This window comes from Pimephales promelas, chromosome 9 (assembly GCF_988280905.1).
Source record: "Pimephales promelas chromosome 9, fPimPro1.hap1.1, whole genome shotgun sequence".
In the NCBI taxonomy this organism is placed as follows: Eukaryota; Metazoa; Chordata; class Actinopteri; order Cypriniformes; family Leuciscidae; genus Pimephales; species Pimephales promelas.
Window position 1 is genome coordinate 37,411,965 of NC_142777.1, and position 13,023 is coordinate 37,424,987.

A 13,023-nucleotide genomic window follows, 5' to 3' on the forward strand; every position below is an offset into this window, starting at 1 on the left:
TTGATAATTATACAAATGTAGGACAAATTGTGCAGCCCCCAAAAAAAACAAAAACTGGAGCTTTAAAAATAATAATAAAATATTGCAAATTTTATCTGAAAAATGACAATTAGATTTATTTCAATTAGATTTACTATGGCTTTTATTTGTGTGTCTTAAAACGTATGTAATGATGTGATGTAATTTTGCTGCCTATCTTGGCCAGGTCTCCCTTGCAAAAGAGATTTTTAATCTCAATGGGTTTTTACCTGGTTAAATAAAGGATGAATAAAAATTTCCCCAAAACCTGCAACCCTAGAAAGATGTGGATTTTTTTTTTTTTTTTTTTTTGGTAGCACTTTATTTTATAGTCCTGTTCCCCATGTACTTATTATAGTTATTAAAATAACTGGGTACTAACCCTGAACCTTCAACTAAACCTAACCTTAACCCCTTATATTATCCAGTACTTTCTTAGGTAAGTACACGCAAATGAACGTACTGTAAAATTAAGTTCAACCTTTTTTATATAAAATTATGAAAAAATAATTCTGAATTACAGATAGCTTGATTGCTAATCAATAACCTATACAGTGGTCAACATTTGAAGTGGATCAAAAAAGTTGTCCTAAGATGAGAACGGGTATTGTTGTAATTCATGTATAACTTTGATGAAAGGTTTTGATCCAACTTCAAATGTTGATAATCTAATAATAAACAAAACAAGACATAAATAATGTCAAAAATGGAAGAAATGAAAGCGCTAACTGTCAATTAGTGTGTGAAAGTAGATGTGTGGTACCTGGATGGTGTTGTGGTGAAGAATGCACAGAAGTGCCGGGGGTTCCTGAGGGCGCTCTCTCTTTATCAAGGCCCTCTTTGGTGGGAGCGGCCCCGCCGTAATGATGGCTCATGGGATTGTGGAGGTTTTGGTTGTAGTGTTGTTGAACTATAAATACATTAGTTAAAACAATCAATACAAGTGATATGAGCATTAATTCCATTCTTTTGCATGAACATAATCAATAAAGATATAAGAAAAAAAAAAGAAGACACCAGATTGAATTTTTAGAGTGAGTTCATTTATGCGAGTGAGGATAGCAACATAAAGTAAACTGTGACATATTATACCCAATAATACTTCATACAGTGATGTATGCAATTTTAGGACCAAAAATTACTTTGACACTTTGAGCTGAGCATGTTTTGCTCTTTTAACACACAGACTGAACAGAAATAAGCATCGCTTGGTCACTGTTTGAGATAAACTGATATTATCGAATTGTGTAGTTTAATCTAACAGCTGACACAGATATTCAACATAATTCATGTGTGAGAGTCGAATAAAAGGACGGACAAAACCTGTGAAATATCACCTGATTTTATAATACTAACTGTCATATTTTATTAGCATTTTCTAAACTTTAATTAGCGAATAAATAAACTGATAATAACATGAGAAATTTTGGTGACTGAATATATTTTGGTTTGACTGTTGTTATATTCTATGCGTGTTTGTTGTGCTTTTTCCCTCCCTCTTTTGCTATTTCGCTCTCAGGTTCCTTCCGATTGGCCGAGCCAGCTGTCAATCATCATTAGGGCGGGTCTTCTGAGTCCAATCTGCTGTCGCCCCGCGGGTTTAAAAGACTTCCAGCACGTCTCGTTTGGAAGCATTGTGTCTGTTCAGTGTCCTGAGTTGCGTACTTTGTATCAGCTATTAATCGAATCCCATTTGTGTGTGTGTGGTCTAACATTCATTTCCTTAGTGTTAGTTGTACTTTTTGCCGATATGAGTTTAACGTTCTTTATGTGTGCGGTATCCGTGGCGTGTGATGTACATTATGCTCGTCGTAATGTCAGGTGTTAGACACAATAGGCAAGAAGTGTGTGCCACCTTTAGTATTTTTTTTTTCCTAGTTAAGAGAAGTTTTTTTAGCCATCGGTTTATCTCCCACATTTTCTTTTACTAGGGTTAGAGAGGTTGTGGGGAACAGTTTAAGGGAATTATTTTTAGGGATGCACCGAAATAAAAATTCTTGGCCGAAACCGAAAACCGAAAAAGAGGAAACCAAGGCCAAAAACCGAAAAACGAAACACCAAAAGAAATTATGCCAATTATTAGTATATCATTGCATTTATGGCTATGACTGTGTACAAACTTTACTAAAATCACGGCATTGCAATTGCATAAATTAATATAACATTTTCAAAGAATAAATCAATTACAAATTATGCAAATATTTATTTAGCACAATGTACAGTAGGCTATAAAATAAAATTCAAACTAAAATGTTTAACTTGACCCCACTCATGTGTACACTAAATAATAATCTACTGGCCTGCAGAAAGATTTTAAAATGAAATGTTCTCTCAAAAACAAAGCCGAGCGCAAACTTCTCTTCACACCAGCACCCAGTTTGCATGTCTAAAACTGGGCAAACTGTAGCATACAATAGCATAAAAAGCCTTTTTAAATGAACAGCTGGTCCATGTTTAATACAAATGTACATGAAACTTGTTTAGTGAACTTAGAAAATATTTAAGAGAGCATTAATTTAGTTCTATACATACATGTTCCCATATACATATATTTTTGTAATGTCACAAGTAATGATCTCAGGGTTTACTGGGTTTTACATGATTATTTTTGTATTGGTGGTGGAATACTAAAAAATAAACATTGTCATGTATTTTTATCTGTCTTCTTCTCACCGATTCCTGATGGTTAGAGGACAGTTACTTGAGTCGTCCCCTGTCGTTTCAAGGAATAGTACAACGGAGAGCGCTTCAAGTATAAACGCCTCGACCGTTTGGAGCGGTGCACGCGCTGCCTTGTTTATTTCGCCTGCCTCATGCAGGTCGCGGTTTCTGTTTGCGTCATCACAACATTTCGGCCGTATTGTTTCGGTGATAAAAGTCTTTCGGCCGAAAACCGAAAATGCACTTTTGGGCCATTTTCGGCCGAAAATTTTCGGTGGGCGTTATTTTGGTATATCTGGTTCTTTAATTTGGCTCCATTGTATGTTCTTTTATGTGTGTGTGTGTGTGTTCTCATTTACATTGTACATAACTCGCTCACTGCATCTAGTGTCTTTGGTGTTTGTTATAAATGATCGCGTTTCCAACACTTGCTGTATTACACTATACACGGTGCATTAGGATGAAACGCATTCAAACCAACCTGCATTCGATTGGCCATTGACGGTGGCCGTTTGGCTGAGAGGCGGAGCTCCGAATCCCAGGTGAGCTGGTGTGGCCCCGTTCCCTTGAGAATGCTGTTGCAAAGAACTCTGGGTAGGTGGCGGTGGCATTCCCGTTGAATCGCCAGTTTGAGAGGATCTCAGCGTGCCGTACTGACTGCTCCCAGGGGCTGATGGGTAAGAAACGATGGGGTACAGCGGGGCGCCGAGGTTGTTGCCACTGGCTGGTGTCACCAAGCTGGGCTGCACCTGCTGAGGCTGGGGTAGGGGTGGAGTTTGACCCTGTGAGGGGTGACTATACGCCTGTCTGTAATACCCAGCAGGCATGGTGTACGGCGCAGTCTGCTGGACATTTGAGGTGGCGTACTGATGTGCAGGTGGCTGCGATCCTGGTGGTGCTGCGTACTGCAACGGCCCTGAGCTGTTCTGGTAGTAGTTCCTACTATAGTCTGTGCCTGAAACTGGGATTTTTCCAGTCGGAGGAGCGCTGTGTCCCGCCACGGTGGGGTAACCAGTGGGCGGGGCGGAACTATAGCTGGATGCGGGATACATGGCAGGGAACGGCTGTCCCGGACCTGTCAAAAACAACAACATCAATTTGATTTGTGAGATTGCTATGCAAATGATGTGCAAATGTGACAAATGCACGTTTGTCATTAGACGAATCACCAGTTCTGTACAAACTGACCTATTAAATCCAACAGCAGTTGAAACTCGCATTATTCTATTATATTTGCCTTACAAATGAGTAGAGTGATGGAAATACTACATTACTGAATGACTACCATATCGTTTATTTATCATATTTATACTATGTATTTACAAGGTTAATATAGTTAACTAAAACCATAAAAAATAATTGTAAACTGAAATATAATAAAAAATTGCTGTCGTCGGTCAGTAGGAAATATCTATTTACATTACCAAAAATTCATTTAGGCATTAATTGTAATAATTCATTACGATTTTGTGGATGCACAAGGAGTTTGACAACGGTATGAACGGATCATTGAGTCTGTCTGTTATTATATTATACATTATTGGGACTATATTTAGTTTGATATAATGCACTACAATAACTAAAACAGAAACTGAAATAAATTTAATATATTCATATAAAAAATGTATATATGTAAATGTGTACAAAAGTACAACAATTTTAACTAAAATTAAAATGAAAACGTAAAATATAAAAAACAAATATTCAAATTAATCAATGTATAGGCTACTAAAACTTGTAATCCGATCTTTAATAGATACTAATCTGATATTAACATGTACGAAAGACAATTTGCACAGATCATTCTCTGACTTTATTACTAAATGACAATTTATGTCATGTTAAAAAAAGATGCACATTAGAAAATACAAAACATATTGCTACTTCATTCTATGCAGTTTAAAAACAGATTATATTAGCATGATGTAAAAATACAGCTCACGTTCGTAAAACCACAAAAAGGCATTAGCAAAATTACCGTTAGAACATGTTATGAAGATATTTGTTGAGAATATTTAAATCACAAGCTTAATTTACCACAAATATGAGACATCTGATCAAGACAATGCCATATGTCAGTTCCTAATTCAGATCAATCACATGACAATATCTTAAGAGATTAATTAATAATCCGGACCTTAAAGATTTTAAAACCGAGAGAAAGAAAAACCAAGCTATACTAGCGGCTAACGGGCTAACGGTATGCACAGGAGATGACAACAAACTGACTGAAATTAATATTCATTAAAACACATCGACAGCTTGAGCTTCTATATCACTTTAATGACAGGTACAGAAAATATTATTCTACTGTGATCTGTAGAGGTCGATGTCTTACTCAAAGACGAAGATGACAAGTGCTTTAGCTTGGCCTCAATCTCAGGCCTTTAGCTTGCTAACGTTAACTTATCTTAGCTTTTGAAGTGGATTTTAAAGTGATTTTAGCACGTAAGTTTAGCCATTAGCGTCTTAGCCTAATACTTAGCCAGATTGTTACCTCAGCTTTTGAATGTGATATTCACGTTAGCTTTAGCATGTTAGCTCAAGTGGTTTCGCTTTAATCCCGTACCGTTCTGACAGGACGCCGCTGCCGCTCCACCTCCGTTTTGAGTAGAGTTCATGCTGAAATTATTCACGGACGAGTTTGGATTCGTGTATCCCTGCGTGGACATCTCTATCCGAGCGGTTAAGGATCCTCGAATATATAAAAAATAAACGCCGCTATCACCAGTTGTGGGTCTCCATCGACCTGCCCACAGCTGAGCGCAGGGTCTGTCAGACTAACGGTGATGATGATGACCACGGGCCGCTGAATCCAGAGATCAACAGCGGCATCACTGACAGCCCTTCAAAATAAAAGTCTTAAAATAAAGGAGATTTTTCTTATTCTTCAAAATAAATTTAAATAATAAATATAAAAATAAAATAAAATAAGGGGGAAAGAAAGAGAAATAAAAAAAACCTTTCCACCCTTTTGGCTTGTTTAATCCCAAGTTAATTTATCCATCTTTACTCTTTGGACAGATGTGTAGATGATATATCAGTGACGTTTTCTGTGATACTCTTCACTAACAATTTTTCACATTTATGTGTGTAACGTTATAGCGCTTAATATACCATAGACATAATATGTATATGTTAATATACTACGGGGTACAAGAATGCTTGCATCTGATTCTGATTGGTTGAGGGACGTTCTAAGGGCTAAAGTAGTTCCAGGCAGGTCTTGACCGAATTAATTGCCCATATCACTCCGCCGAATTTTACTACTTTACTTCTGAGGTCCCTACAACAGCAAAATAAAACCCAAACGCACGCACAGACTTACAGAAGCTCTAAAATCACATTTTGACATTGAAATAGTAAGCGTGGAATGAAATTCGTAAAAATATTAAAATATTAAAATAAAAAAATATTCCTAAACACAAGAGCGTTTTAAGGATAGAAATTTGACAAATGACAAAATGACGTATTGACGATGTAATGTTGATTCAGATTATAGTTCAATATCATGTTGCAAGTTAATCGATTATGAAACTACTTCAATTGAGGTGGAGTAGTGTCATTATTCAGCTCTGTTCAAGTTTTTGTGTCAAAATTAAAACAATTTAATCAGGGGTTTGGGACAAAATAGTGACCTATCATATTTGTCATGACTCATAGACATCAGTTTAGGCTGAAGCATGTGGGGTTCATTACACTATTGATATTTACATCAAAACTACCATATTTTACCTGGTGTTTCTTTCCTTGATATAGACCGGATAGAAAGCAAGGTGAAAAAAATAGCATTTCACTCTGAATCTGAAACATTTTTGCTTATTTGTGTTCATAGGTTAGGTATTTCCTAATGTATTATTTATGACTTTTTGAGTAGTAAACACCACTCCCTTTTGCCAAGACCACAACACTCTCTGTCAGTCCTGGAGGCAAATATCTGCCTGGCACTCTCTTTATATAACAGTAATAAACTGAGATTATAGGTAGCAAAGGGAAGGAGTGATTGACAAAGGTGGATGGAAAATAACTGGCTCTGAATATGTTACATGCACTTGATTCAGCATTGCTCAATGAAGCCATCAGACATCAGACTACTGCAATTTCCTTCCATGATACCATGCAGTGACTTTACACACAGATCTAAATAATAGTGCAAGAACAACCACTTCTTCAATTTGGGTAACAGTACATTTTCTTAATAGGCATGCATGAATAAACAACAAGCTCAGTCAAGCAAATGCAGTTAAAATAGCTTTATTAAAAAACTGTCAATAGTTAAAAACATCATCAATAATTTTAAAAAAATAGCTTTGCAACAAATAGTTTAAAACCCTGTCTATTGTAATGAAGCGCCAGGCTTCCTAAGAACCATTAGTAGTGTTAAAGTCGTCGGAAAATGGTAATCAAAACAGTTTACTTCCATAATTTGATGTATTTGAGTGAAAATGGATATTTAATGACGAGGAAAATCTATATTTTTTGATTGATCAAAATCAATGTCAGGAACACATTTTTTTATGATATAAAAGAGTCGTATGTGAATGCGTTCAATTTGAAAGGGGAAAGTGAAGCAATTATTTATTTATTTATTTACTAATGCAAATTATTTTGGAATAAATGCACTTATGAATCGATCTCAACAAGGCCACCAATGTGAATTATGGAAGTAAACAGGGACGATTTAGATTCCATGTTGACTTTAAATAATCAAACCAATAACAATCATTCAGAACCAATCACAGCAGTTTAGTTGTGAACAGCGAGCATTATTTTCAGTCAGATGCACAATAGCTAAAACTACACACTTCCGGTCAAAAGCTTTTAAAGAATTTGTAATGTTGTTGAAAGAAGTGTATTCTGCTCACCAATGCTGCATTTATTTGATTAAAAACACAGTAAAAACTGTAATATTGTGAAATATTATTACAATTTTAAATAGCTGTTTTCAATGTGAATATATAATAAAGTGTAATTTATATCCTGAGATCAAAGCTGATTTTTCAGCATCATTACTCCAGTCTTCAGTGTCACATGATCCTTCAGAAATCACTCGAATATGCTGAACTGATGCTCAAGAAACATTTATGATTATTATCAGTGTTGAAAACAGTTGTGCTGCTTCATACTTTTGTGCAAACCATGAAACACTATCATTTAAAGTTTATAAGTAAAGTTAAAAAATGGATCAAAAATGACAGTAATAACATTTATAAAGTTACAAAAGATTTTTTTTCAAATAAATGCTGTTATTTTGAACTTTCTATTCATCAAAGAATCCCAGTTGCACCTCATTGCAGTACACGAGATCCAAGGGGGCGGAGTCGGATCAGATCTGAGGGGTGGAGTTGGGTAGGTTTAGGGGTGGGGTTAGGGAACAGGAGGCGGAGATGGGTAGAATTAGGGGTGGGGTTAGAGATCGGGGCAGAGATGGGTAGGATTAGGGATCGGGGCGGAGATGGGTAGGATTAGGGGTGGGGTTAAAGATCAGGGGGTGGAGATGGGTAGGATTAGGGATCGGGGCGGAGATGGGTAGGATTAGGGGTGGGGTTAAAGATCAGGGGGTGGAGATGGGTGGGATTAGGGGTGGGGTTAGGGATTAGGGGGCCGAGATGGGTCGGATTAGGGGTGGGGTTAAGGATCAGGGGGCGGAGATGGGTAGGATTAGGGGTGGGGTTAAAGATCAGGGGGTGGAGATGGGTAGGATTAGGGGTGGGGTTAGGGATTAGGGGGCGGAGATGGGTCGGATTATGGGTGGGGTTAGGGATTAGGGGGCGGAGATGGGTCGGATTAGAGGTGGGTCTGAAGACTGGAGTAATGATGCTGAAAATTCAATCTATTTAAAATTGTAATAATATTTCACAAAATTACAGTTTTTACTGTATTTTTTGAAAATAAGAAAAATTCAGCTTTAAACACAGAAATAAATTAAATTTTAAAAAATACATTCACATAAAAAAACAGTTATTTTAGATAGAATACTACTGCATTTTTGATCAATTAAATGCAGCCCTGGTGAGCAGAAGCTATCTTTCAAAAACATAAAACAATCTTAATTATTCCAAACTTTTGACCAACTCAGTCTCTTTGCAGCTTGTTTCATTCTCCCAATGTGTTTGAAATGTTTGCTGCTGATCACAGCGCTCCATCATTGGTGTATGAAGGATTCCCGAGGCCTTCCGCTTCTCCCATCCCGCTCTTCCGACACGTCCTTCGTCGCCATAATACGACAGCGAGCACGGAAATCAGCAGGAGGAATGCGACGGATCCCGCGATGATCCCTGCGCTCAGAGAAACCCGGTCCGGTTGCGGTGGATCGTATCGGGTACAGGACTTCTCACTGAGCCCTGCTTGATTCCCGGCCGCCACACACACCATCTCCCCAACCTCCATCCCAGGTATAACTCCATCCCTTAGATATTCCCCAAAAATATACGGCACCTTCCCGCCGTTCACAGTGACTTCATAATAGGTGACGTTGGAGCGAGGCGCGCACCAATAGACGACCACTTCCCCGGAGCCGTCCAACTTCATCTCGCGCAGTTTCGGGGTCTCGGGCCGTTCATCTGGACCCGTCAACCCAGGACACAGGCAACCCGTCCGCGCTGAAATCCTCTCGCAGGGGGTCGTTTGAACCACACAGGGGTCATAATCACAAGGTCGGGGCATCACACGAGAGGTCGTGACCCCGGGCGACTGGGGCGCGTGCGTCGTCTTTGAGACTTCCTCGTCGTAGTCGTCCTCGACTTCGATAATGCGAACGCGTGTGTGTGAACGCTGAAGCAATGACGGACTGACAGATGTGGAGTGAACACACTCCATCACGCTGAGGACGAGGAGGAACGTGAACTTTGACCCCGGCAACATCTCGAACCTGCAACACATAAAGGTACAATTACTGTAATGTTCATTTTAGATGCTCCGTTCGTTCATATTGTTAAACAGGACACATGAACACATAAAGCACTGTTCTTACACCTTTTTAATGGTGTACACGAACGTTGTTGTTTTTTTCTTGTTTTAGGCATATTTTTATGTTGCTCAGCTGAAATAAAATGTTTAATATTGCATTTTATTATAAGTAACAAAAATGTTTTTACGGTATTTTATGGTTTTAGTTGAACATCAACAACTGAACATCATTTCATCTGTTTCTTGCCACTTATCAACAATCTCTCTCAGTAAACAGCCTGAAACATCAGGGTGTATTTTTAACACAGGACACACACTGTGCTGCTCACACACACATCACAACAGAACAAACCGCCTGCCAGTTACTGTGGGAACTGCTATGCCTTATGGGTAAGAGAAACCCTGCTCCCTCTGACTGATGCCAGCTGCCAAAACAATTCACAATTTACAACTTAAAGGATTAGTTCACTGTTAAAAAACTATTGCTGATAATTTACTCACTTTCTTTCTTTCTTTCTTTCTTCGGTCGAAAAGAAATATATCTTTTTTCTCCATATAATGGACTTCAATGGGGTCCAAAGGGTTCAAGGTCCAAAAGAGCTTCAAAGGGCTTTAAACGACAAAATGAGCGAATCCTTTATCGCGTCATTTCGTTCATTTGGTTCGTTGAATGAATGAACCAAATGACTTGAAAAAAGATTTGTTCATTTTGATGAACGAGTTCGAACAGGAGAGTCACGAACGCGCATCACAGAACAGAGCAAGGCGAGCATTTGTGCTTATAAAACTTAAACTTTTTTATTTATTTATTTAGTGAGCGATCGTTTCGCTTGATAAGACCCTTATTCATCGTCTGGAATCATTTAAAGCCCTTTGAAGCTGCACTGAAACTCTCATTTGGACCTTGAACCGTTTGGTCCCCATTGAAGTCCATTATATGGAGAAAATCCTGGAATGTTTTCATTAAAAACCTTCATTTCTTTCCGACTGAAGAAAGAAAGACATGGACATCTTGGATGACATGGAGGAGAGTAAATTACAACAATTGTAACCCGTGAACTGATAAAACAGGCGAATACACCCACAGACTACGGCTGAAGGGAGGGACCCAAGCCAAATGATGACTCTTATGACTAAGCAACATGTTCCCTAGCATAACAACGGCATAACAACTAATTTCATCTCCGCATCACACTGACAATCACCTAATATGCATAAATATCTAGATATCATTATAGTTACTATGGTAACACTTTACCCATAAGGTTCATCAGTTAACATGAACTATCAATAAGCAATAAAGTTATATATATATATATATATATATATATATATATATATATATATATACATGAAGAGTTCAGATGCAAAAGCCACTAAGTGCCATTTAAAATTTTCATCTAAAATGATAATTTTTATCAAGTTTGTATATTTAAGTTCAATGAAATTTAAATGACAATTAATAGGTTATCTTCATTGCCATTTAAGTGAAATTACTGAATTTAAATATACAAGCTTGATAAAAATGATCATTCTAGAAGAAAATTTCAAAAGGCACTTAGAGGCTTTTGCATCTGAACTCTTCATATATATATATATATATACACATATTTTACAAAGTTTTATGTTAGATGCGATTCATCGATTTGACAGCACTACACATTTTATTACAAGTAACAAAAATGTTGTTTTAATGTATTTTACTAAATTGACTAAAATGTCAAAATTGCATGAGAATACTAAAAAATACATTAAAAAAATATAATAATTTCTCAATGATACTAAAATAACACATTTGTTACTAATTTTTTGGAATTATTTTAAGAAATAAGAGCAAAATAACAGAAAGATTCCAAAACTTCTAAATAGAATTATGCTAATTATTCCATCATTTACCGAAGTCACAATACTGGTTCCCGTGGTAAAACACACACTAACGTTCCTGTAATCCTGAGCAGTAAACCCTCATCATAAACGACTGGCGTACCTGTACGTCTGAACGGCTTCTGCTCACGTCTTCTCTCCGACAGACTTCTGCTTTATTCTCTCTCGTCTAATGCATTCTTCTTCTCCACCTTCCCTTTTTTCTTTCCTCTGAAGTCCCTCCCTCTGCACACCCCCTCACTCGTCTGGCCCTTGCAACATTTCCATCTAGCTAGGTTCATTCTCTCTCTCTCTCTTCACTGTCCTCCCCCTCCTCACGTCTGTCTCTCGCCCTTCTTTTCAAGTGTGTTTGCGAGTCCCACTGAGTTTTGTGCTGCCCTGCATGTTAATGTCTCCAGCAGAAGCAACAGGAGACGTGCTGGAACGCATCTCTGTGTGTGTGTGTGTGTGTGTGTGTGTGTAGATGTGCAGGTTAAAGAAGTAGTTCCTCCAGTTTTCATATGCACAACAACTGTAAATGTCGACATGTGACTGTCAGAACAAAAAAAGATATATCGGCCAACACATCAGCGTCCCGTTAACGGCCCATAAGATATCTTAAAGCTGATTAATTATGGATTATTTCCTTCGGCTGAGACACTTTCATTTGCCGTAATTGTTTTAAATGGCTTGGAATCACTTCAAAAAGGAAAATACATTTGCAGTTTACATTGTAAAAAAAAAAAGTTAGTTACTTAAACTTGAAAAATGAAGTTGCCTTAAAATTTTAAGTTAATCGAAGTGGAAAAATTGAGTAAATTCAATGAAGGAGATCAGAAACTCAAAAATATTATGTTATCTGAACTACATAAATTATTTAAGTTGATTTGACAAAATAAAAAAATGTTGTGATTACAAATCATGAAAATTTTTTTTTTTTTCAGTGATGAGATTATAATGAGAACACCATTATAACATGGTTTTATTTTTGTAATCAGGCTCTCAAAAATCGGCCAATATTTTAGTTATCGGCTTTCAAATATAATTATCGGTATTGGTTTATATTTTTGCATCCCTACATGTTGTTAGTTTTTATGTGTGTTTAGGCTATTGGGTGAAAACCTTTGCTAGGAATGGCTTAATTTGAGACATGTTTTAGTGTGTTTTAAATGTGAAAGTAACTTAAATTGAGAGTTTTGTAAAACTGACCTTAGTATTGAGGAATGTGTCCTAGCAAAACAAAACAAACAAAAAGAAACTGTAATTCAACGTGTTTATTGTACATATTACAATAACATATGTGTTTTGAAACGCATGAGAGTACACACTGACTAAAAGAAGTTGCTTTTTGGTTGAACTGTTCCTTTAAAAAAAAGCCCTTTTTATCACAAAAGCTGCAATGTACAAAGTCTCAGCTCATTATTTGCTCTGTTACACATTCCTCTCCTCCACATAATTGTATATGTCCAGCAGAGCATAATCCATGACACTGAGAGAGAGAGAGAGAGAACAAGATGGCTGATATTAATTTATATTGACCCCCATTGTTGTGTTTTCCAGGAGGAGGGGAAG

General features: G+C 37.3%; 2 protein-coding genes across 3 annotated transcripts in view; both read right to left on the reverse strand.

The window, feature by feature from the left end:
- The window catches only part of sec24b (SEC24 homolog B, COPII coat complex component), a 35,043-nt gene extending 29,547 nt beyond the window's left edge, over positions 1-5,496 (reverse strand). For both annotated transcript variants that reach the window (XM_039654988.2, XM_039654987.2), the window contains exons 1-3: positions 5,249-5,496; positions 3,161-3,754; positions 782-928 (exon numbers count right to left, since the gene is read on the reverse strand). In XM_039654988.2, coding sequence (XP_039510922.2) covers positions 782-928; positions 3,161-3,754; positions 5,249-5,351 — 844 coding nt within the window. In that variant the 5' untranslated portion in view covers positions 5,352-5,496. The remainder of the gene's footprint in view (positions 1-781; positions 929-3,160; positions 3,755-5,248) is intronic.
- Positions 5,497-8,720: 3,224 nt separating this feature from the next.
- LOC120465276 (leucine-rich repeat neuronal protein 4) lies at positions 8,721-11,663 on the reverse strand. Its single transcript, XM_039654942.2, has 2 exons — positions 11,576-11,663; positions 8,721-9,550 (listed from the first exon to the last, which is right to left on the reverse strand). Exon 2 carries the CDS (start codon positions 9,541-9,543, stop codon positions 8,812-8,814), a length of 732 nt encoding a protein of 243 aa, XP_039510876.1. The 5' UTR covers positions 9,544-9,550; positions 11,576-11,663; the 3' UTR covers positions 8,721-8,811.
- Positions 11,664-13,023: the final 1,360 nt, after the last annotated feature.

Bases quoted from the DNA above. Each gene is read 5' to 3' on its own strand.
- LOC120465276 (XM_039654942.2), bottom strand. From the start codon at position 9,543: ATGTTGCCGGGGTCAAAGTTCACGTTCCTCCTCGTCCTCAGCGTGATG.